General features: G+C 48.1%; 1 protein-coding gene across 1 annotated transcript in view; it reads right to left on the bottom strand.

The window, feature by feature from the left end:
- The window catches only part of ppfia2 (PTPRF interacting protein alpha 2), a 105,196-nt gene that overhangs the window by 1,563 nt on the left and 79,513 nt on the right, over positions 1–24,120 (bottom strand). Inside the window, exons 6-30 of the mRNA XM_047022729.1 lie at positions 22,099–22,209; positions 19,357–19,578; positions 18,530–18,676; positions 16,971–17,105; positions 15,988–16,071; positions 15,587–15,718; positions 15,416–15,478; positions 14,984–15,075; positions 14,706–14,844; positions 13,889–14,109; positions 12,903–13,143; positions 11,164–11,193; positions 10,721–10,851; positions 10,319–10,500; positions 9,888–9,978; positions 6,156–6,237; positions 4,812–5,012; positions 3,389–3,451; positions 2,355–2,387; positions 1,969–2,144; positions 1,724–1,821; positions 1,380–1,555; positions 1,023–1,091; positions 575–728; positions 243–299 (exon numbers count right to left, since the gene is read on the bottom strand). Of these exons, the coding sequence (XP_046878685.1) occupies positions 243–299; positions 575–728; positions 1,023–1,091; positions 1,380–1,555; positions 1,724–1,821; positions 1,969–2,144; positions 2,355–2,387; positions 3,389–3,451; positions 4,812–5,012; positions 6,156–6,237; positions 9,888–9,978; positions 10,319–10,500; positions 10,721–10,851; positions 11,164–11,193; positions 12,903–13,143; positions 13,889–14,109; positions 14,706–14,844; positions 14,984–15,075; positions 15,416–15,478; positions 15,587–15,718; positions 15,988–16,071; positions 16,971–17,105; positions 18,530–18,676; positions 19,357–19,578; positions 22,099–22,209 (3,130 nt within the window). The remainder of the gene's footprint in view (positions 1–242; positions 300–574; positions 729–1,022; positions 1,092–1,379; positions 1,556–1,723; positions 1,822–1,968; positions 2,145–2,354; positions 2,388–3,388; positions 3,452–4,811; positions 5,013–6,155; positions 6,238–9,887; positions 9,979–10,318; positions 10,501–10,720; positions 10,852–11,163; positions 11,194–12,902; positions 13,144–13,888; positions 14,110–14,705; positions 14,845–14,983; positions 15,076–15,415; positions 15,479–15,586; positions 15,719–15,987; positions 16,072–16,970; positions 17,106–18,529; positions 18,677–19,356; positions 19,579–22,098; positions 22,210–24,120) is intronic.

Here is a 24,120-nt window from a genome sequence, read left to right as displayed (position 1 = left end):
AACCATATCACTAATAATCCTGCCAAACATAAGGACCACCCTTGGTGTTGGGCACTGAGGACAGAGAGAAAGAAAGAAAGAGAGAGAGGACAGTTAATGTCAAGACCACGAAGAGCAGGTACATTGGGGAGTGTGGGCAGCACTAACGGGGGTAGGGGGGGACATCATTGGAGTCAGAAGGGGCCCCCAGGCCCTGCAGGGGCCCCCGGTGCCACTGGGAATGCAGTATTTATATATCTGACCTTGAAACCAGTCCAAATACATGTCGTCAGGACTGTCGTCCAAGGCCTCATAGAGAACTGCAGAGCGGCAGTCAGGGGGAATAACAGAAACACAGTCAGAACTTGCCGGAGGGAGGGGAGAGAGTGTGCTGAAAACGGAGCTATCAAGTTGGCTTTCATCATAAAACCCTCCCAACACGGCCCTCTGAACAGCACTGTGCAACATACAGTATATCAACCTGTCATCTGTGGACATGTACACCTATGGTACATGAGGGGGTGGGGTCCTAACCAGTGACGAGGTGTGTGTGTGTGTGTGTGTGTGGGGGAGGGGGTAGTCCTGGGGCTCTCACCTTCAGGGGGTAATCTGCGGGAGTGTCCAGACGTGGTGAGCCGGAAGCCTGCTGGGAGCGTCTCCGCGGAGCCCGGCATCATGCTGATCCCGTGGACGTCCCTGGGGGGGAACTGCCTCCGCCACGACGGCCCCCGCAGGTCCCGCTCATCACACTGACATAGGGACACACACGAACAGCCGGTTAAAACCCCCCCCTGGACACCAACCGTAGTTCAGAGCAGTCAGTATTCGGGAAAAACAAAAGCACAACTATGGTTTGTGGTTTTAAAAGTTGTTAAAGATGCTGTTTTCATGTGATAAACAGCCTCTGATGTGTCAACAGGTGGGAACAGAACAGGTGGGAGAAACGATTGACAACAAACCCAGGTGTGTCTGTCTGTCACGGCCTGTCACCCATGGTAACCGCGGGGCGGGGGCCAGTAGTGCGGGTGACAGGTGTCACTCACCTCGTCCAGTCTCCTGTCAGTGCCCAGTGCTAGCAGGTTATTATATTCTCTCTCCAGAATCTGACGTGCCTGTTGGGGGAGGGGGAGGGGGGGAAACGGCACAGCACTTCACTAACACTTCATACTGTCTCCGCTCACGGACAATGGAGGGATTTGGAGTGAGTTCAGAAATGATGTACTGTTTGGGAGGAGCAAAGCATGTATTTTGCGGAAAGGATGTTCTTCACGTGTCATGGATAAAGGTAACAGCAGTAACTGCTTCTAATGATTGATCAGACTTCCTGAATACAAAGGATCGTGTGTGTATCTGACCTGCGTGTGTGTGTGTGTGTGCGCTATGAGCATGTGTGTTCCGACCTGAGTGTTTTGGTTGGGGATCTGAAGGAGCAGTGCCACGCTGACGTAGTCAAAGTTGTCGTCGAGGGCGACTAGGGCACCGTGCACTCCACTCTCCAACAGGATGTTGGCGTAGTCTCTAAGACCGATACTCTGGATCCAGCGGATCACGCGCTCGTTGCTCCACACCAACACGTCTGGACACGCACACCATCATACAGGAACATATAAAATACCCTACCATATGGTTCTCTTTGTACATTTGTGAGTCACATGGGGAATCCACACTGGTTGGCCGTGTTAATACACAGAGAGTCAAAGGTCAAGTCAGTCACGGGGGTAGACATCTCCTGGCTTCCCAGTACCTCTCATCTCGTGCTGGCTGTGCTCTCTGCGCCTCTCCAGCTCCTTCCTGTCATAGTTCAGCTTCTTCAGACACATGATGCCGTACTGCAAACTCGTCCTACAGACACACGGACACGCCTTTTACTTGGCAACGGATACTTCCTTAGCAACAGAAACACAGTCAACTCCTCCGCGGTAACTCCAACACGCAAGCCAACGAAAGACCCGGACGTGTTGCCGTGCGGTGGTGTGGATGTTGCTGTACCTGTGAAAGCTGTCCACCATTTTCAGGTGCACCCTCAGGTCCTTCTTGGTGAGGTGGTCCAGCATGCGGGCGTCCACCAGACACTCCATGAAGTAGGAGCGGTACTGAGGAAGGCCCAGGCTCGGGAGCCACTCGTTTCCGATCCACTCGTGGTTCATGTCGCCGTACGCCAGAGTCTTAACGACCACAGCAGCAGAACACTTTTGTTTTTTGTTTTTTTTACTTATTTTAAAGCTCTTTGGTTAACTGGGTTGTTTTTGGATGTGCCTACTGTGTAGAAATGAATGTGACTTGATGTTCTCGACACTGTTACAAACACTGACGTTTTCAGTAACGTGAAAGGAACTGCAAAGATCAAATATAGAGCAAGCTAGCCCGTTCCTCACCTGTGCCCAGCTTCCTTCCTCAGAGTCAGACTTCTGTTGTTGGCCATTAAAGGGAAATAACACAAAAAATGAATTATTCACTGACAAACAAAAACTATTTTGGTCTGGATTTTGGCTCCTTTAACTACTGTAATCTATCTGTTATCAGAGGAATAATTACGAGCACAAACTCCCCTAACTGTTTCTCTAACAGAACAGAACATTCTCTGTCAAGGTCTGGTGCAAGTTTTAATATCGTTTCAAGCCAATAATGTGGAGCCGGTTTAAATATGCATGAGATATGATCCATCCAAAGTTGGAGAAGACAATTTATGGGAGTAGGAACCAAATTTTAGAGAGGGGGGAAAAACAATTTCCTTCCTTTTGACTTGTGAATGGGGCCCTGAGGAAGTGTAACAAGGTTACCCCCGCAGTCCTGTCCAGTTCTAGCAGATTGCATCTGGCTCGGAGATTGGAGCTGGCGCATTAGAACCGATCCGGCACCAATAATGCCCAGACGGGGGCCTCTCTCCTCAGCCAATCACTACTGACTTCCATACAACAGAGCAGAGCTCGCTATTAGCCTCATTGAGCCGGACATTCAGGAGAGATTACTGGCATGAGGAGCAAACAGCTGAGGGGCCAGATCCAGGACTCAGGAGTCTGTCTCACACGTAACATGCTATCTGTCTTCAGTGACAGCTGGAGACTAGTGGCTGTGGGGGAAGAGTAGTTCTCCTCCCACAGCTAAAGGACAAACGAAACACCGCTGGACAATTGGACTGTTGTGAAGATGGATCGACGGACGGATTGACAGAATCTCACAATCTGACCGAATCACCATCGGTCTTGTCAACTGCCTAAAGCTTGTGAGAGAGCAACAGTGTAAGGATGCTTGCATGGTATACAACTCTACAGTCTGCAGACCTTCTTCATCTATATGTTTGTGTGTGTGTACAGCCATGTTAAAATTCCCCCTCCGCAGACACACACAGCCCCCCTAGTGAAAGCAGACAGGAGAGACCCAGAGGATGGAAGAGGAAGAGGAGACTAACCGTTTTGGAGGGGGCAGCCATGGTCTCCATTTCCTCGTGGGTCACCCATACATTGCCAGACGGCTACGTGAGGGGGCGGGCCCAAGAGAGGCAGCAGCAGCAGGATTGGTAGTAGTAGTCCAGTGGGAGGGGCAAGCAGTGTTAAAGAAGAAGAGCAGCACCACTGTAAGCCAATAGTGTTACAGCATCACGGTCAGATGAAGAAGAGCCCCCACCCCTCTGGGGTCAAAGGGCGCACACAAGGACACAAAAAAAATCAACAAACACACGAGCACAGCACAGAACAGCACAAGAGGACTGGTTATCTCACTGAAAGTGCACAGCAACAGCAAACACACAACAAGAAAGACTACGTTTACCATGCAAGACAGCACATGGCACCTAGTGCAGTAGGTGATTAGTGAATCAAAAGTAGACGAGACTCCACCTGCAAGTGTGTGTTTGCAAGCCTAAACATCCGCCTCTGTCCGACCTCATTTGGTTACCCTCCATCTACGACATGATGACCTCCCCCTAATCTGGCAAATCTAATTTTAGCTGTGGTGATTGCAGCTCCGTAACCCATGATCAGACGGGTGTGACCTAGATAGAGAGCAGCTCTCCCAAGGCATGGCTACTACTACCGCTGCCACTGTATCTGCTTCCAACCCTGTTAGAGACACAGCACCGTCGGCGCCTCACTCACTCCCTCAGTATTGGATAACAGGAGGTAGAGCAGTCAGGAGTGAAGCGGGTTAAATATCGCCCCCCAACCCTACCCCGCCTCCTTCACTTCCTGTCAATTTTCTGCCAGTTAGACACTTCCCTCAGTCTACAGGGTCGATTAGACATGAGTGTTAACTGGAGGGACGTTTGGGCTTATGGAGGTCGACAGCCCCCCCCCCCCCGTCACACCAGGGGGGCTGCCTGGGCAGAGAGAGAGGGCTATGGAGTCACACACTCTCCGATGAAAGATTCATGAGGTGTTTAAGTGGGCGAGTTGTTCTGGGACGGCCTTGGTGAGGAGGGGAGGGGAGTGGGAGGGGAAAGTGCTGTGCCCACTAAAGGATAGTGAAATGTGGGTCTAGGATGTTCGCGAGGGTGTCTGATTACATCCGCGCATGAGCGGTCTGTGGAATGTGTGTGTGTGTTCAATTAGCATAAGGGATGTGGCTTAGTTTAGGGGCTAACTTCTTGAGTCTATACAAAATCAATGACACATTTAATCAAGTCCAGAATCTTCTTTTAAGGCACAGCTGGCTGCTCAAAAGCCTTAACCAGTTACCATGGCAAGTCCAAGTTGTGAAGGGGCACAGAATAGTGAGCGTGCTAAGTATCTCACTCATAAGTGCAGCGTTCTGAACACTCAAACCGCACTGTCTGTTTGTATGGGTCTTTGTTCATGCCTGAAAGCGTGTGTCTGTGTGTGTCATCGAACACTCACGGTTCGGGAGGTGGGTGGTGCGGAGGGGCTGGTGAGGGACACCATCTCCTGGATGGCCAGGCGCAGCTTGAGGCGGTGCAGGGGGTTGCTGATGCCGATCTCCCTCTGGATCTCCGTGTCTGACAGCGCCGACATGATGGCGCCGCTTTTCACGTTGGCGCGACACGCCGCCACGTACCAGGCCGGCATGCCCAGCCACAACTAACACAGGAGAGGAGGCAAAGGTCAAACAGGTTGGCTGACTCTCCATTATTGGAGGAGACGGAAGCTTGCACTTATTCTATGATTTCTTGTTAATTGTGGGTGGAACATGTTTTAGAATAACCTATGAATAAACAGCAGGGGGCAGTAATGGCTTTATCTATGGCTTTTACTGTGAAGTACTTCCCCTTATTTATTTCATGCTGGTGACTGACATTGTAAAAGAGATTACAAATATAGAAATCAATGAGTGCACTCGGACGTTTACAAAGTAAATACAATATTTTTTTGTGTTTTCAAGGCCTTTCAAGGTCTTTCAATCTCTAGGGAGGCTAAAGACTAGCATAATGTCTGGAAGTTATTGGACCATTAGAGGGTCATGTGATGTGGCCAGAGGTGAACTATGGAAAACACCGTCCCTTCAGCACTGAGCGCAGAGGCCTACAGATACATGGACATCAGGACTGGTATCTAACGTGTGTATGGGACAAACTGAGAAGGGGTTGAACAGTCACACAGACACACAAAAGCACTAGCAACCAAAGTAGTGAGCGCTGGTTATGTGTTGACAATGCTTTATTGGGTTCCCTGTTGTAATTACACCACGGTAGTGGGTGGCTTATGTAAGAAGTCTGGTGTAATTTGCCATTCATTAACAGTGGTGTTTTGATTAAATGCCTGCTCACCGTGATTTGAAAAATAACTTAATTGAAAAGTAACGGACCATTAAGCCAGTGAGAGACTCGGCCGACTGAGGTGTGCTATAATTCACTGGAAACATAAAGGTCAAAGGGCAGGGAAGAATAGTTTTCACGCTTGATTGGCTGACATATGTGCAGCGTGTGCGAGTAAGACCCTCACAGGACATGAACCATAAACCATGAACTTAAACCTTGGAGCTCTCCGTGGTCCAAATTCTATAAATATGGTACCGGTAATTTCCTTTCTACTCTCTTCTGTTTTTACAAAGCTAGCAACCAACTAAGGTCAGAGTCTCCACAAAAACAATGGGAAGAAAGGAAGGTTGCGCTTTCAGAAACTCTGAAGAGCATGTCTTGTGCTTCCCAGGCATGTCTGATCTACACAGAACAAAAGGTAATAAAGGATGGAACCTGGCGCAGGTCAGACTAGTGAAGCACCTACCTCTAGCCAGGCCACCACGGTAGGGCCGTCCCACTGGGCAAAGGGTAAGCCCTTTCTCCTGGCCTCCTCCAATAGCTCGTGCCTGAAGGAGGGGACAGAAGCATTCTGTTAGCATACTGTACACACACACACACACATTCACAAGAATTCAATCCTGACTGTCTCACACACACACACACACACACACACACACACACACACACACACACACACACACACACACACACACACACACACACACACACACACACACACACACACCTCTACTTCCACAAGGCACTGCTATTGTCTCTAGTGTACCGAGTGCAGTCGTGTGTACTGTAGGCTACACTGTACCATCTTATCTCTCTCGGAGCAGCTCAGGCTCCTAGAGCTCAGGAAAGGGCACTCTGCTATCATCCATCTATCTTTGAACACCACGACTTCATAACCCTACGAGGCTGCTCCTCCCTCCACACTGCAGCGCTAACAGCCAGCTAGTCGGTCCTTTAGTGTGTGAGGCTATTCAATTGTTTAGAATGTTGGTAAACATAGGTTTAGGATTCATATTGAACTGTAAGATTTTGAACAGTCCTATATTTAGGTTAGACCGCTAGGGAAGAGACGAAGAAGCAATGGACCTGTACTTGCTACAAATGTCCAGATACATTTCCAGTCTATATCCTGACAAAGGATAGCTGTTTAACACCCTTTTACACTGCTGAACATCCTCTCTAGTCTTTCAACCATGTGTGATAGGGATTCATTCTGTTTGTCTGTCTTCGGGTGCTCATAACTAAAATGGCAGAGAGGCGTGTCGCACTGCGCAGCACCAAGCTGAGCTGTGCTAAGCACATGCTCTGGCCTACTCAGCTCAAAGTAAACTACACCTTATAGAGAGAGAGAGAGAGATAGACAGAGAGAGACAGAGAGAGAGAGAGAGGAGTAGAGTAGATGCAGTCCTCACACTGTAGGGCTGCTGGAGCTGTTTGTAATATGCTGATTCTCCTAAAGCTAGCACTCTGCTAGGCTGAGTGAGACAGAACTGATGAACGGGCTGAAAAGCCCCGATGTGACGCTGGTGATGTGGGTGGGTGGGTGTGTGTGCAAAAGTGAAATAAAGACAGAGAGATCATGTATGTGTGGAGGAGAATGCGTGCGAGTGTGAACATGAGCGTGTGCTGTACATCATGTCCTGTCTAGAGTGGAGATGAACCTCATGGTACAGTTAGCCACCAGGCATGCTGTAGTGGGGAGATACTGAGACACAGTGTGTGGAACTTCCTTATGACAATGAACACATAAACCTTATTGTGCCAAGCAGTATCTAAAAGGGTTCAGTGATCAATATGGACGCACACCACCCACATGCACACAGAACACATACAGTAAATGTACAGAACACTCAAAGGCTTCTAATCAGTGAGTGACTAGGTTCTCAGGGAGTCAGAACCCAGAAGCAAGTCCTCGCATATACCGTTATCAGAACTTGGCAGATGGACAAGGAGCTAGCTACATCAGCCCCCCCCCCCCCCCCGCACACAGTACAGTCTAACAAAGATGAAGGCCTCAGTGCAACGAAAGGGCACTTGGACAGGAAACAGAATACATAGAGTACAAAGCCTTCATTTCCCGATCGATTCAATAAGAGGTTGTTTTGGCTGGAGAGGAGGAATATTGCCTTCACAGCCTCATCAATACACAGGGGTAAGTTATATGTTCAGCTCAGGCCAACACATGAGTCACATCCACTGAACATAGCTGGGAAGGGAAGGAAACAGTTATGACGAATCAAACGAAAAAATCTGATGATCCATAACCAGGTGTTGAAGCTGGTTATTTAAAACACACACGCACCCACACCCACACCCACAGGGAGAGGAAGTATTTGAACATTCCAGGTGAAAAACAATCGGCCACATCGACCAACATTCTTTGTCCAGCCATGGAAGCAGCTGCCAGTCAGCTGGAAGGGAGAAAACGTCGTAGAAACGGTAAAAAGAAAAGAAAGCGAGGGATTATTGAACGGCCACATGGGACAGAGTGATAGAGATACACAGCAGCCTTGGCACCGGTCTTTAAGGGAGGACAGACAGACAGATGGACAGACGGACAGATATGACAGACAGGGCACGGCTCTGACAAATGGAGAAATACCCCGGGGGGGGGGGGGGGGAGAGGGGTCACATGCCCTCACACAACTTACCCGCTTGTTTAGAGTCAGAGGATGATGAGGGGGGGAAAGGAAGAGAGGGAATAAGGGAGAGAGCGAGAGAGAGAGAGAGCAGGAGAAAGGGAGAGAGAGAGAAAGAATGAGGGAGAAAGGAGAGAGTGACGGGAGACAAAATTACACACATGTTAATGGTAAATAAGCTTAAAACGTTCATTACCCAGCCTCCCAAACACACACACGCACACCATAGTCACTACCAGGAGTATCCTCTGCTCCACAGCAAGCAATACACGTCACAAAATCTACAAGACAGACAATTCTCAGAAGATTCTTCCGCACAGACCATTACATTCACTAGTCAGAGAACACAGCTCGTTAGCGAGTGAGAGACATTGGTTGTGATCAGGTTAATGCCGTCTTCAACACACTGCGTGCAGCCGAGAGAAAATGCACCGCAAACGAGGCAAGACACCGCTGCGAACACTCAATCCTCACGTCGACACATTCCTCATCATCCAAGTGTCTGTGCACCACGCACGCACGCATCACATGGACAGTGAACCAGCCATTATGGATCGAGAGGCTGAGATGTAAAGTCCTGCAGGCAGAAGGCAGTAGCATGCGTGGGACAGGAGGCACCAAAATGCAAGGCGGCCTGATTCCTGGAGAGATCGTCTCTGGAGGTCAGTTGCAGTGCGACAGAAATAAATAAAAAAAACACATCGACAGGTACAATACCTTCTACGGATCAACTGTCATGGAGGCAAGGTTGTTAGTGGGGATGACCGAATGCTCTCTTATTGGAAAGCGCGATCACGTTGGCACCGCAAACACACACGCACACATGCATGCAGAGGTATGTATCCCTCATGTAGCACTCATGACATCCCTGTTCAAAAAAAATTGGATTTGGATGAACCTTTCAGTCTAGCCCCAAACATTCAATGAATCTACAGTGTAAAAGGCCTTTCAAGATGTGGCTTCTAGAAAAATTCTAGGAGCCCACAGTGACACCACACCAGTGTGTGAGATGACTAGAGCCCGCCCCTGATCAATAGTCTGGCTTGGGCTGAGTCCTTGTATTTAGTTGGGGGTGATCGCTCTATTCTGCCCCTCTCTACACGCCTGTTTCTGCAGGCTGGTCTCTATCGATTTCTGCCTCTGCAGGAGCCTATGAGGTTGGCAGGGCCTGGATCCAGACCCAGGCAGGCTTTCACACTGGAGGCAGTGATGGATAACAACAGGAAACCAACCCTGACTCCAATATAGGAGGGTCGGAGGTCAGATCAAGTGAAAAGGTTTCTACAGTACGGTATACTGCAAAGCTGCTTGAGCTAGCTATAGAGATGATTCTGAAGGGTTAGCTATTCCTGGTATGTGTGTGTGTGTGTGTGTCCACTAACCCAGACCTGACCTCTGTGAGGCTGGCTGTGAGATGAGCCAGTCAGACCTGACCTCTGTGGGGCTGGCTGTGAGATGAGCCAGTCAGAGTGCTGCCTGCTAGAAGCACACAGTGGGAGGTTCTACCCCAGCAGGCAGCGTGTGGGTGAGGAGAGAGGGAGGAGGATGTGGGAGCTTACTTCTTTTTCAGCCGGCGGTCCTTCTCCGCCTGGGTCCCTAACTTGCTCATGGCCATGTCCTGTCCCACCATGTCTGGGTCGGATATGATCGCTGTGAGGGGAGGCAGAGAGAGAGCAGAGAGAGAGCAGAGAGAGAGCAGAGAGAGAGCAGAGAGAGAGGAACAAGCAGAGAAATTGAGCGACTGACTCATGTAGTTAATGGAAGTCTAGCTGTCTATTAAGTGTCTATTAATCCTGACCTGTACCAACACCTAATCCTGACCTGTACCAACACCTAAGCCTAAATCACATCACACATCTACACACACACAGTACTTGAGGAGAAGAAAATGCAACACTGGGCCCTCTAAAGAATATCTACGGTTTGAATACAGCTCAGAATTTGAATCTAGAACACAGAAATCAAAGAGGGAGGTGGTGGTGTTGGGTACCTTGGCCCGGCCCCACAGCTTCCCTGTGTTGCAGGTGAGCAAGCCTGCCCTTCTCCTTCTTGCCAAAGAGCCGTCCGATGGAGGATTTGATGCCTTTCTTCTTAGGCTGCTTGTGGAGGGAGTCCTGACTGCTGGCCACGCTGCTCAGAGCACTGGCCTCAGCCTCCAGGGACGCAGCCATCCTGGACACACAGCAGAGCATCAACACAGTATACCACACACACACACTGTACCCCACACATGACGCATACAAATTGGATATGCTGTATTTCACACAATGGCCCCCACACGCTAGAACTCAACAAGTGACGAGACAGCAATCTTACAACACAAGTTTATGAAAACAAGACATGTCACCCCTCTACGTGTGTAGCACACGTGTGTGTGTGTGTTGGTACGTACCCTCGTGCGTCATTGTGCGAAGAAGCCGGCAACGTGTGTGTCATGCGCACGGTCCGCGGCGTGGAGGGGGGGGACGTCTCACACTTGATGGTGGCCTTGTCCTCGCGGCCATCTTCATCCACCGATGCTATCTGGAGAAGGAGGAGGAGGGTTTCCAGGTGAGGGTGAGGAACGGGGTCAGCATTAGACTACAACAGTGACGTCTCACTGCTTAACATATGAATAATATACACACTGATACTCTCTGATAGCTTTTGAAATGTTCATTTTTGAAATATTAATCATTTCTCGACGTCAGCGCAAGCCTATTTCACAACAGTATGTCATGGCTATGGTGCTATTCTCTATCTGAGACAGTTATCTAACAATATATTCATCTATCAGATCATTTCCTATCTAGAGTCTAAAGGATAGGAGTCTGTGTTGCAAGGTTCAAAACATACCTTTCTTCTGTGTTTCCTCAGGTCACTTGGCTGTGAGGTGCGCACACACACACGCGTACACACACACACACAGATGAGTCAATCAGAGTGTAAACGGGTTTACATTGACACACCTGCTGTACACAGAGAATACGAGCCTACTAGCTCTATAATAACCGTATTATGTGTCATCAGGGAAGACACAAGACCCATCAATTACGGATTTTCAGACCAGGATCAATACTACAGAACGTGAGTGATTTGTAAACAAAACCATCCCCTGGCACCGCTATTCATTTTGTGGATCAATACGATCACCAGCTCATTGCTCATGTACCCATGGGTGCAGGGGACCCTTGAACACACCAGCACTGCTCTGTCGGGCGGATTGAGCTGGATTTGAATATTTTTAGCACAGCTATCACAGAGTAGTAAGAAATCCCCACGGCAACAACATCTGGAGGGAAAAAGCCCTAGGTCAGTGTGCTGTCAGCCATAGAGAGAGAGGGAAAGACAAAGGGAGGAAGAGGGGTAGGCAATCCTCTAGTGTATGTGGTGCACAGAGCAGTTCACTGATCAGATCAGGGAAGGCCAGTGGGATCTCCAACCATTTTAACACCTGGGCTTACTGAGAGCCAACAGGGGCACAAAGCTTGTTTTGTTCATTTCTTATCCCTTCTGAACACCAGACGTACATTTGACCTCAGAAAGAGAACAGAAAGGTCAACTAGAATTTATAATATAATTAGAAACCAGCTCAAAAAATAAAATCTATATAACAAAGCAAACAAAATCTCCATACATGAGGCTTGAGTGACCAAACCCAACCGCATAGATAATCAATTAAATCCATCAAAGAGCGTCAAACATAATATTAATCACATTGATGGAAAGCCAATAATTTGGCCACTTTTTCAAGTGGCTGTTATGCAAAGAGTCAGAGCTGTCTCTTAGTAGCTGTGTATTAAATCAAAGTTCTACTACTATCAAAGTCACAAATGCATCATCTAAGACTGGATCAATGTCCAAACAGACTCAGCTTTTCAGTAGGTTTAATCCAATGATACAACAAACAAAAAACAGAGTTATATCCGTCTAACTCCGTCTAACCTGCTCTGTCTTTCTCTTGCCTGGTAAAAAAAAACATATCTGCTCCTAGCCAGCTGCAGGCTCTTACCCTAATTACCAGCCTCATGCTGCCCGAGTGAGGTGTGTCCCTGGTGCCCCAAAAACAATGAAACTAAACGAATACAATACCCTAAATAACAACCAATGATAATAATCAAATTGTGAAATGGGTTCCACAACAGCTGCGATTTAGAAGCTTCTGCTAAATATATAAAATGTAATGCAATGTGATGTAAATGTACTCTGGTACAAGCAGGGTCATCTTTGGTCATTCTCTCCATCAAATAAACCTGTACACCATGTCAGAGCCGGTCAGACAGCCTACATGATGGGACATACGGAACAAGAGAAGGGTAAGGGATTCAGAGCTGTAATCCTATGGATAGGACACAATCATACAGAAACTATAATATACTGGGCTGTATTATCTGCTGTATATGGTCCTAGATTATCTGCTGTGTTGACTAATATGCACTATTTGTATTATTTGTATATTATTTGTTGATTTGCATAAACGTGTCAGCTGAATGAATAAATACAATGAGATTCAAGTTAATGTTGCCTAATAAACCCACATGGTGCATTATGAATCAATCTACCCCACATCCCAATAGCATGCCGCTGTACTGTACCAGGGTCATCACGCCCATGCGCTCCATGTCCCGGGCCGGGCTGCGGGGGTCCAGTTTGGGGGTAGAGTGTCCACTGGGGGGGGAGGAGCTAGCCAGGGAGGAGGCGGTGGCTGAGGCGGTGATGCAGGCCCCGGGGTGGTGCATGCGGGCCAGGTTGAGGCCCTCCAGGCTGACGCTGGCCACGCGGTTCTCTATCTCCTCCGCACGGAGCTCCGTGGACTCCTTCTCCTCCTGGATGAGCCTGGGAGACAGAGAGACAGAGAGAGAGAGAGAGAGAGAGAGAGGGAGAGAGAGAGACAGAGAGAGAGAGAAAGAGAGAGAGAGAGTGAGAGAGAGAGAGAGAGAGAGAGAGAGAGAGAGAGTGAGAGAGTGAGAGAGACAGAGAGACAGAGAGCGTGCGAGACATACAGAGATAGAGAAAGCGAGAATAAAACAGTGAGTTTGGGAAGAGAAAGATAAGATTGTGAAACAAAGAGACAGAGAGAAAGAGATAGATGAGAGAAAGAGAGAGGCAGGAAGAGAGGGAAACGGAAAGATAGCGAGAGGTAGGTCAGGTGGTTGTAGCTGCGCTAGTCAGATATAGAGGCTCTTACATACACTGTAGAGCTGAGGAGATAACAGGAGTCAAGTCAGCTCATTAGCCATGTCCATGCAGTGCAGCTAGCACCCTAATTAGATAAGACCATCACTATTAGGACTTATTATCACAAGCTAAATCTTGACCATTCTCACTGGCAAATACAGGGGCTGCTTTCTCAAAGGACTGTGCTAGGAATGAAGGAAAGCTGATGAAAGGTATATTAACCACTAATCTCGCTAATAAAAGAAAAGACTTTACGCATACACGCCAGTGCATATTCATACCTCAACATGCATTATGAAAAACGACTGGCAAGGTAAGAAAACTAGGTTTACTATAGATTGATGTGATTGTAGGAAGTGACCGAATACAGCGCCCTAACATGTTGACGGTGTTTCCCAGCTACCTTATCTCTTTGTTGATGGCGTCCAGCTGCTCCTGCAGCATCATGGCGAGGGTCTGAGCGTCCGAGTGGCCCCCAGGGGACAGCAGATCCATGGAGCTGAACAGGGTCTCCCGGTCGTCATCGTCCATGTCCGACATGTCCGACATCTCGCTCTCGAACTGGTGGCTACCCAGAACCCCGAGCTGCTGCGAGCGCCACTCGTGCTCGCCAAGGGATTTGGCCTATCAGTGGGAGGATGGGGGGGAGAGGGATGAGGAGAGAGCCATGACATGAGTTTGGTTATCAAGACCACAGTAACCAGGACAGTATCCAGACTCTGCATGCTGATGCTGAAGTAAATCCTGGGCAAACTGCCATGGAAGAAGCTGGACTGGAACTCCGATACTATACATGCTGTTGAGCACTTTTAGATTTATACTTTCTATAATGCATAGATTTTTAGGTTTTTAGTGACATTGGGAGTATGTACATTTTGGGGGTAATTTGCTTTTAGCATTAGCAGAGGTAATGAGCCATGACTTGCTCTTGTTATGCCCCAAAAGTATTTCAACAAACCTGTTAAGAAGTTTGTAAGTAAACTTGCAAGCCTCTCAAGTAACGAAAGCTCCTTTAAGTTATATAAGTTACTGTTAAAATGCAGCGGTGCACTCAAGCTATAAACTGTGTAAACTCGACAGTTAAACTTAATTAAACTGCACAGAACAGCACAATGACTGCCCATAATACAGTGGCAGTGACAGAGAAAGAGAGAGAAAAAAAGAGAGAGAAAGAAAGAGAGTGTGAGAGACTTAGCCTCCTAGGAGGTGACGGTTGTGACCTTGGTCTCGTCACGTCGCAGGCCCATGCGACCTCTCCTGGACCGGCGGATCACCTTAGCCGAGCGGTAGTGGTCCGACTGGGTGTCAGCCAGGGAGCCTAGGGAGAACCGCAACTCTGCCGACGTGTCCAGGTGAGATCTGCAAGCACGCTCACAAAACCACACACACACACAGAGAGACACAACTCCTCTAGTTAGGGGCAGTGCTTGCTTACTAGATCCCTATGTGGTACAATCTGTGTGATGTCTTCAGTAGCAGACACACACACGGAGCGCACCGTGACAGGGTGGGGTCCGTGAGGGAGCCTGCTCTCAGTCTGAACTGGTCCAGCTCCAGCCTGAGCTTCTCCATGTCATCCGCCAGGTGAGTCTGGAGGAAACAGGAAGCAGTGGGTCTCATCAACACCTCTGCTCATAACACCTCAACGGTACAATTTGACAGTTTAAAGCAATGACGCTACCCATTGCGGGCCGGTTTAAAACCAGAGCTAGTTCTGAATGTCATTATCTACACCAGAGCAAAGCGTGTGAATAATCAGTGTTCGGGGGTTTGTGAAAAATGAAGCTCGCTCCCAACACTCACATCATTATCTCACTATTAAAAAGCACTTTGTTAAGTCAACCTCATGCAAAATGTAAAAATTACAGTGTGTGTGTGTATAGACGTGTGGCGGGGTACCAAAAAGTCATTTGAAATCAGTTTGACCTACTTTTTCATGGATTGAATCCTCCAACTGTTTCCTATAACCCTCAGAGTCTTGTATTAAAACATTCTGAAAGAGAAAAAGGCACCGTTGACAGGAAATCTATAGCTGTTTCCTTAAAGAAATCAGAGGGACATGTTATTGACCGGTGTGTATTGACTTGGGGGCCATGTGGACCTTTTCCTCTAGAGCCGCCATTCTCTCTTTGAGGTGGAGCTGCAATCGTTCGTTGGACTCGGTGAGAAGTCTATCCACTGTGTCCGACAGACGCTTGTTGTGCTCCTCGTTCATCTTTTCTCTCTGTCGAGCCTGAGTTTTGCACAAAATACACACGACAGTGACTTAGGACCTCAAGGCTACCTCAAGAACTCTTATTCTTTACTGTGCAGAACATGTCTCAAGCAGAATGCCATTCTCTTTAAACCCTGTTCACTCTGTGAGGTCATGTCAATGACAGCCTTCTTTGGCCTAGCCAACATGCTAATCAACCCATGGAGAGTGAACAGGTGGCTTGTAGTCTAGCCTAGTGTAGCAGAGCCTTGCGTTGCTTAGCATAGCTCTCCCTGGGTGTGACTCACTCTAAGTAGCTCCTGGTTCTTCTCCTCCAGCTGGCCCTCCAAGTGCCTCATGCGCTCCTCAATGCTGCCATGGCGCTCTTCTGCCTGCAGGGGGCACCACACACACAAGACGTGGGGGGAGGGGGGGACACATAGGCAGCCATGTTTAGCAGCAATGGATGGCAACACATGCAAACAATACACGGGCAACAAAAACAAGCCAAAGCCTCTAGATCCCCCAAACCAGAACTCAGCAGACAAGGAACTGGAGCAGAGATGGAGGGAGGCCGGTGGGGAGAGAGAGATAGAGAGAGTGAAAGAAAGAGAGCAGTGAGAGAGACAGAGAGAGTGAGAGAAAGAGAGATAATGAGAGAGAGTACAGCAAGAGAGAGAGAGAGCGAGAGAGAGTGAAAGAGAGACAGAAAGAGAGAGAGAGAAAGAAAGACAGTGAGACTGCGAGACAGAGAGAGAGCAGGGATGGAGAGCTGCAGCAGTTTGTCTACAGACCAGCCATGTCCAGGTGGGTCCCGCAGCTTCCCCACACTGCTAACAGACACAAGAGAGAACCAAATAGCCCCACCATCCAAAACCCTCCAAACAACAGCTCCGGAAATCCTAACAACACCATGGGCAAGACAGAAATCCCGGGTGTTCTGCTGTGGCTAGCCATCATAGCTGTGCTGCTGTGTGCTCCTGTGGGAATACAGTCCTAAGAATGGAGTTCATGTCTGGGAGTTTAGCTTTCATGACAGAGTGATAATCGTCAGGAGAGGAGACGGAGATTGATTCAAACTACAGGACCATAGGAGAGGAGAGGATGACATCCAGTAGTCAGAGGTGATATATATATACACAGTATATTGCAGGTGTATTTGTGTGATTGTAACCCCTGTGTATGCGTGCTGGTTTATGTGTATGTGTGTGTGTGTGTCTGTATGTGTCTATGCTTGTGTGTGTGCTCAGGTGGTCGTGTGGGCGTGCTTACACGTGTGTGTGTGTGTTACCTTGGTGAGGGCTGCTATCCTCTGAGCCAGCTCAGCCTCCACCTCTGGCAGAGTCTCAGCCTTCCTCATGGTCTGCTGCAGCTTCTGCTCTGCCAGCTCCAATCGCTCCTGCAGCTGCCTGTTCTTCTCCTCCATCTACACACACACACACACACACGCACACACGCACACACACACACACACACGCACACACGCACACACACACGCACGCACACACACACAAACAGACACACACGCACACACATATAAATACACATACGCACAAACAAGCATCGAGGAAACATACCAGAGCACAGAAGCATTGTCAAATATCTGTCAGGCCACACAGTGGGTGCCCTTTCACACACAGTCACTCAGTGAGCATGACTTTTCTTCGGAGCTGCTCTATTTCCAGGCTTCCTGGCAGCCTTCTCCATCAGCGACAGATGCCCAGGTCCCTGGAGCTTTGGCCCTGGCAGCCCAATATGCAATAATTAGACATTCGTGGGTTGGGTGGGCACAGGGGGTGGCACAGGGCCTGGAACACGGCTCTCTGGTATACTGTGTGGGTCTTATCAAGTCCCTCTGGCTTGGGAAACACATAGCAAGGTTTCAGACACACCCCCCATCTTCCTCCTTCACTCCATCACTCCCTCATCCCGTCCTCCATCCCTCCATCTTCCCACATCATCCCTGGGAGGCTTATCATCAAACGCCAGCAACCAGACCCCGGGGGCAAGACTGCTGGAACAGCAACAAGTAAGGGCTAGAGCTAGAGTCTAGAGCTATATCTGGAGGGGGTTTGAGGGTTATTTTGGAGGGCTCTGGGGAGGATGCTAAATGGGGTGTCATTTCTTTCTGGTTGGGGCTCAGAGGTAGTCTGTCGTGCCTGGGGTCCAGCTCTGGGTGAGCCGGAACAGGGATAGAGGGCCACAACCCATACCAAGGACAAACTAACAATGTACCTTCTGATTATTGCACAGAGGAAATTACTTATTGTACATTGTGAGTTTGGTAGTTTCTGCCTAACATGGCATAATTATGTGTGTGTGTCCGTGTATATGTAATTAAGCATGACAATATTATAAAAGCAATCTTCCTACATCCCAGCTGGCATTTTACCAGTTTTTTTGCAATTCCCCTTTGCAATTCCCTTTAAGATTTGAGAAACATCTCCAGTATGAGGATGATCACAGTTATTCAACAGATTTCATCCAATCAAAATTCCTAACCCTGAATACAATGGTTCCCATCTCCTCTATGTCAGGCCATGTCAAGGTGCTCTCTTTCAGATCGCTGTTATGGGAGCTATTCACAGCATGTCTACCTCGCTTCCCATTAAGTCTCAGTAGCCAGACCCACCTGCCTCTTGAGAAACCCACCATTTAAGTTATGATAATTGTCATGATTCAGTGCAAGGCAGTCCTGTATGATGCTCCTGGAGGATGGACATACTGGTAGAATATCCTCCCTACTGAGGCCACGCCAGGACACAGTTATTCACAGTGTACTTTGGTTCTAGAACACCAAGACCTACATGTATATGTTTGTCAAATATATTGGTAGTGAGTGGGGCCTACCTGTCGGAGGAAGGCCTCCTTATTGGCTAGCTCGTTCTCCAGCTTGTCACTGATGTCGTGCAGGGAGGTGGATTCTCGCTGGGCGCTGAGGTAGCGCTTCTCCAGGGTGACAATACGCTCCTCCATGTCCTCCTTCTGACACATGGCCTGCAGGGACACACACGCAGGCATGCACACACACACACATTCACACACGCACACACGTATAAGCACGCACACACACACAAAAGCAGTTGGAACATCAACAACTTTGTACATCAATTTGTGATTTTCCACAAATTTCCCAGCCTGACAACTCTTAAAACGTGTCTTAAGATTACAAGTTAATGACTGTGCTCATAATGATGGGTTGCCATCATGGCAGGTCTATTTTACAGACAAGTGCTGCTGAGGTCATTACTATAAGGGGAGTGAGATCATTTCACACTCTTATCAACTATCATTTTCAATGCATCTGACAAGCTTGATTTTTAAATATAGTTCCAAAGGCCATTACAGAGAAATGCGGACACTATATTTTGTGGTTTGAGATGAAATTGAGTGTGTGTATTAATGTGTCTGTGTGTGTGTGTGTGAATGTGTGTGTGATGTGTACCAGCTGGTTATATAACTGTTACCAGTCTTGGATGTCACCCAGGGGCATTCATGTACCTCAGCATCCAGTGTCTGTGTGTGTGTGTGTCTCCTGTGTTGGTGTGTGTGTTTTCACACCAGTGTATACCTGTGCACACTCCCACTCCTTTGATGTTTTCCTGGCATTCCTGTCTCCTGATTTGTGTGTGTGTGAGCGTGTGTGTGTGTGTGCGCAGGCCCAGGTAGGCTCTCACCTCTCTGATGTCCCTCTGGTACTTGTTGCTCATCTCCTCTGACTTGCTGAGGTCCTTGCGAGCCGTCTCCAGCTCCTGCTCCACCTCGGAGACGCGCGACGACAGTGAGGACATGCGCTCCTTCATCTGGGCCAGCTCGTAGTTCTGCTTCTCCAGCAGATCCTGGAGCTCCACCACCTGGCTGGCCTCGTGGGCCGACTCCATGGAGCCATTAGACAGCCGCTGGGGAGCAGATTAGAATCATGGATCCATTTAGCGTTTAGGTTCATTTGTAATGTATTTCATGGTATGTATTTGGATGCAACGTACAGAGGTGGATGTGAAACTGACATTTTGATCTCCATGGGGAAAGGCTCTTCCCCAGATCAATACCCATATATATATTAACAGTTATGTACTACATACTTTGCTGCTAGTCAACTGGCCACTGAGCAACAGAGTTGTTGCTGGTTAAGGAGATATTCCAGGAGGGGGTTCTGATTTCAGCCATCTCTACTTTTCAGCTGACCTGGTACTTCTGGTCCAAGTAAACCATGTCCATGTGAGTGTACAGTTGTGGGGCAAAAAGTGTCAAATGGCAGAGCTAATGTATCCCAGAGAGACTTCAATTCATTCAGTGAGGGAACATTGGTGTTTAGGGACAAACTGACATGGACAGAGACAGGGAGAGAGAGAGAGAGAGAGACAGGGAGAGAGAGAGAGAGAGAGAGACAGAGAGAGAGAGACAGGGAGAGAGACAGGGAGAGAGACAGGGAGAGAGAGAGAGAGAGAGAGAGAGAGAGAGAGAGAGAGAGAGAGAGAGAGAGAGAGAGAGAGAGAGAGAGAGCAGTGCAGATAAACAGGCTGGGACTTTAACACCTCATTGTGGATCTGGACAGAGACAAAGACACAGAGGGGGCTGACAGAGGGACTACAGCGTCCCCCAGACTTCTACACTAGTGTGGCCGTCTGTATTAGGAATATGACTATGAATATGGCAAGTTTGTTCTGACTCTGCATAGTTTGCAGGTATCTCTGCATGAGGTTGATTAGGGGAAGAGAGAGGGGGCAAGAGAGAGAGAGAGAGAGAGAGAGAGAGAGAGAGAGAGAGAGAGAGAGAGAGAGAGAGAGAGAGAGAGAGAGAGAGAGAGAGAGAGAGAGAGAGAGAGAGAGGGATGAGGTAGAGAGTATGAGAGAGATCCAAGGTTTAGGATTATACATTCTGCATGAGGGACCGCAGGCAGGAACACAACATCAAAAACAACTTTATTAGCATTCTATTAAGGGTGCCTCCTGTGAGGAATGACTTGCAGTAAATATCAAAACTCCTTGGCTTGCATAAGGGGCACAAACTGTATTCCTCAATCTATGTCCCTCATCCTTTCTCTCTCCGTCTCTCCCTCCTCCCTCCATGCTGCCTGTGATCGATGATTCACTCCTTGATAAAGGATCTCTCAATCCGACCTCTGATTTGAACACCGCTGTTATAACTATGAGGATTTATCCTGTAGCTTTCTCCAAAGGAAAAGAGTTATGCTGCTGTGGATGTCCAATAAGAACATGTGGGGGAGTTATTTAGGAGCTTGCTGGCAAAGAGAACCCATCTGGCACGGCAACATTCAGCCTAGCCCAGGACTGATGGCACGTTTAATACTGACACATTTATTACGTTGGACTATTACTATTCTTTTCTTTACATAGGCTTTGTTGAATCCAATCAGAGACCCGTGGCAGGTTTAAAACGCTTGTGAATAACTATCTTGTGTTTTTAAACACCTTAGTCTCACTACAATTGTTCAATCTTTATAGAACACCTTGTGCCAGGTTCAGAACGTAGATGTTGATCCAGAGAGTAAAACTACAAGCCCCAGCTTTCTGACTGCATCCGCAGGAAGATCTGACTCCACTCTCCAGGGAGTGATGCTACATGGGTAATGTAGTCTCTGTTCTACCTGTCACTCGCCTGAGTGACAAGCAGGGGACTCTAGTCAAAGGCTCTCAAAGGACCACCGAAGAGGAGGTGAGAGCTGAGAAGTGGTGAGAAGTGACCCTGCAGATTATTTGTGTCATATCCTCTGGAAGGCACTTTAAAAGGCAGCCTGCCGCACCTAGCTTGTCAACAGTGAGTGACTAGCAAACACACACACACACACACACACCCTTTCTAGCAAAGAGAGTGACAGTAAACAGAGCCCAGTCAGGCTGAATGATGCAGCCTCTCCTTGCCTTCCCTCCCTCCTCTCCTTCTCTAGACACAGAAACTGCTCATCCACAACCCCCGGTACTCAACCCACATCCCAAAACAGAGGGGATCTACACTCCCAAATCCAATTTACATTGATCCCCTTCTTCTATGTTGTTGCACCATTTCACGTAGACAGTCTCCGTGCCATCTGCATCCTAAAGAGGAGAGCTCGGGGAACGAGAAGGCTTCCAGCCACCGAGAGGTGTCTTTCTTGCCCTCCTAATCATGAAGGGTTGAGATGAATTACTGTCGTGTATCTGGGTTTTCAGTTAATCCAAGGGCATTTAGTATTCAGATGTATGCAGATATATGGGGTCTGCTGCATAATGTGGTCATAGCAATTAAAGTAAGCTGACTGTGGATGTCCTTAAAGATGCCTGTTTGACTAGCCAAAGGACTTTTAAAGAGGGTAGGTATGGTACCATTTCAACATTGACATACAAGGTCATTAAATGGTAACCTGCATGGTACACTATAGTGAACCAGAGAGAGGAGAGAAAGATGAGAGGCAGGCCCACCTTGCCATGGACCTTCTGTCCGGCATCGCTGCCCTCCAGCGAGTCCTCGCTGCCGTCTCCCGAAGCCACCTTCCTCTGGATGTGGGCATTCTGCTCCCGTAAGGCCACGATCTGTGGGGCCCACAGAGGAAGCAGACAAACCTCAGCACTGGAGCGGGAGGCCGTGGCACTGCAGCACCACGTCTGCAAACATCCACTTCGATCCATCGGATCATCATCATTCACATTCTCCTGTTGCGTGACTATTATGTACACACACACACACACTTGACCGCACGCATACATTGACACACGCAGACACACACGCACGGTATGTTTTCAAGTGGGTACTCCTTACGCAACACACCCTTTCACACTGCAAATCCTCATTAAAGTTAGTAGCGGAATTTCCGGAACACGGCGTGAAGCCATGTTTAGTGTGCGTGCACAGGTCTTGTCACGATGATTATCATTATCCTGCTCAGCCGACCTCGTCTTCCATTCTTTATCACCTGCACCATCTGGCGTACAGTCCAACAACCATGTTGCCAGGGGTTACAGGCGGCAAGCGTAATTAGGGTTTTCCTCCACAGCAATGTGTGATTATTACTTTCAGAGATAGGAAGAGAGACAGATTGAGAGAGAGAGAAATGGTAGGGAATAGTCGAAATAGTAAGGAGTAATTGTCTTCAAAACTGGACAGCGCAAAACATTTATTCAAGCAGTTGGACAGAATTATTTAGACACTGCCTGACAGCAAAAAACTGAGGAGCTTGTGTGTCATTGTTTTGTAAGCAAGTTGTTGCATCTGCAACAAACCTCCCTGACTTTGAGACCAGGGAAAGGCTTCAGTTGTATGCTAACCATTAAGACTGACACAAGTGCCTATTACCAAGACTAGCTTCAAACTATTACATTTTTAAATGCTCCTGGAAACAGGCATACCCTGGCTCTACATAGTGCTGAAAAAGACACCATGTTAACAACACCTACAGTAGAAATCTACATGCACATAGGGGAAAGAGGGTCAGGGGCAATTGATTAAAATGACTGGGATTTACTTTACATGAAGTCATCCTGAACTTAATGTTATTTTTGGCAAGATATTGCACAGGCAGACACTAAACTTGCCTGCTGTTGCATGCTGTCTCTCACCCAACACTCCCTCTGTCAATTTATGAGCGCAATTAAGACTCCCTATGTTTTCAGGGAGCATAAGGAATACTCTGTCATTTCTCTTATTTAGATCAAACTGTGGTGTTCTGTTTGTCTCCTTTCTTACACACACACACACACACACACACACACACACACACACACACACACACACACGCACACACGTAGCCACAGAACAAATAATAGATGCCATCCTCATACTCGCTGTCTCTCTTGCTCTCAAATTAGAAAAATGAGGAGTTTCCAGAAGCAAAATGAAAGTGCTCCCTTTGATGTCGTTCATCTGGAGTCATCAAAGCCCAGCATCTGAGGCACCATGAGAAAGGAAGGAACGAAAGAGAGAGAGACAGAACGAAAGAGAGACACACAGAACCAGAGAGGGGGAGAGAGAGGTAGAGAGAGAAAGAGGGAGAGAGAGACTGTGTTTGGCTGGCGCATAAAGGAGAGGGCCTCAGACGGCCTTTCAAACGGCCCTCCTTCACCAAGCCTTCATCCTTCTCCATCAGGACTGTTGAAGGTGAGGAGAAGAGATTGGAGGGACATGTGGCGAGGGAGCGGTGTGCGAGCGCGTGAGGAAGATAGATATTGTTAAAGTGAGGCCTGGAGAACGCTGTTCCCTGGTGCAATGTGTTTGAATTAAGATCAATCACACCGAAACACCAGCAAGCAGACACACAGGGTACACACAAGGGCATGCACACACACAGAAACACACACACACAAGTACACACATGCACAAAAAACCCATTGGCTTTCAAGTGGAAGCAGGTGTTTTTCCATGTACAAGGTGGGTCACACCCTGGAATTTCCCTAACTAGTGAACTGGAGGACTTCACAAGACACCAAACACCTCAGACTTCAGAAACC

The sequence above is a fragment of the Hypomesus transpacificus genome, chromosome 7 (assembly GCF_021917145.1).
Source record: "Hypomesus transpacificus isolate Combined female chromosome 7, fHypTra1, whole genome shotgun sequence".
Classification (NCBI taxonomy): Eukaryota; Metazoa; Chordata; class Actinopteri; order Osmeriformes; family Osmeridae; genus Hypomesus; species Hypomesus transpacificus.
The sequence above is the reverse complement of the archived record's forward strand: the minus strand, read 5'-3'. Positions and strand labels throughout refer to the sequence as shown.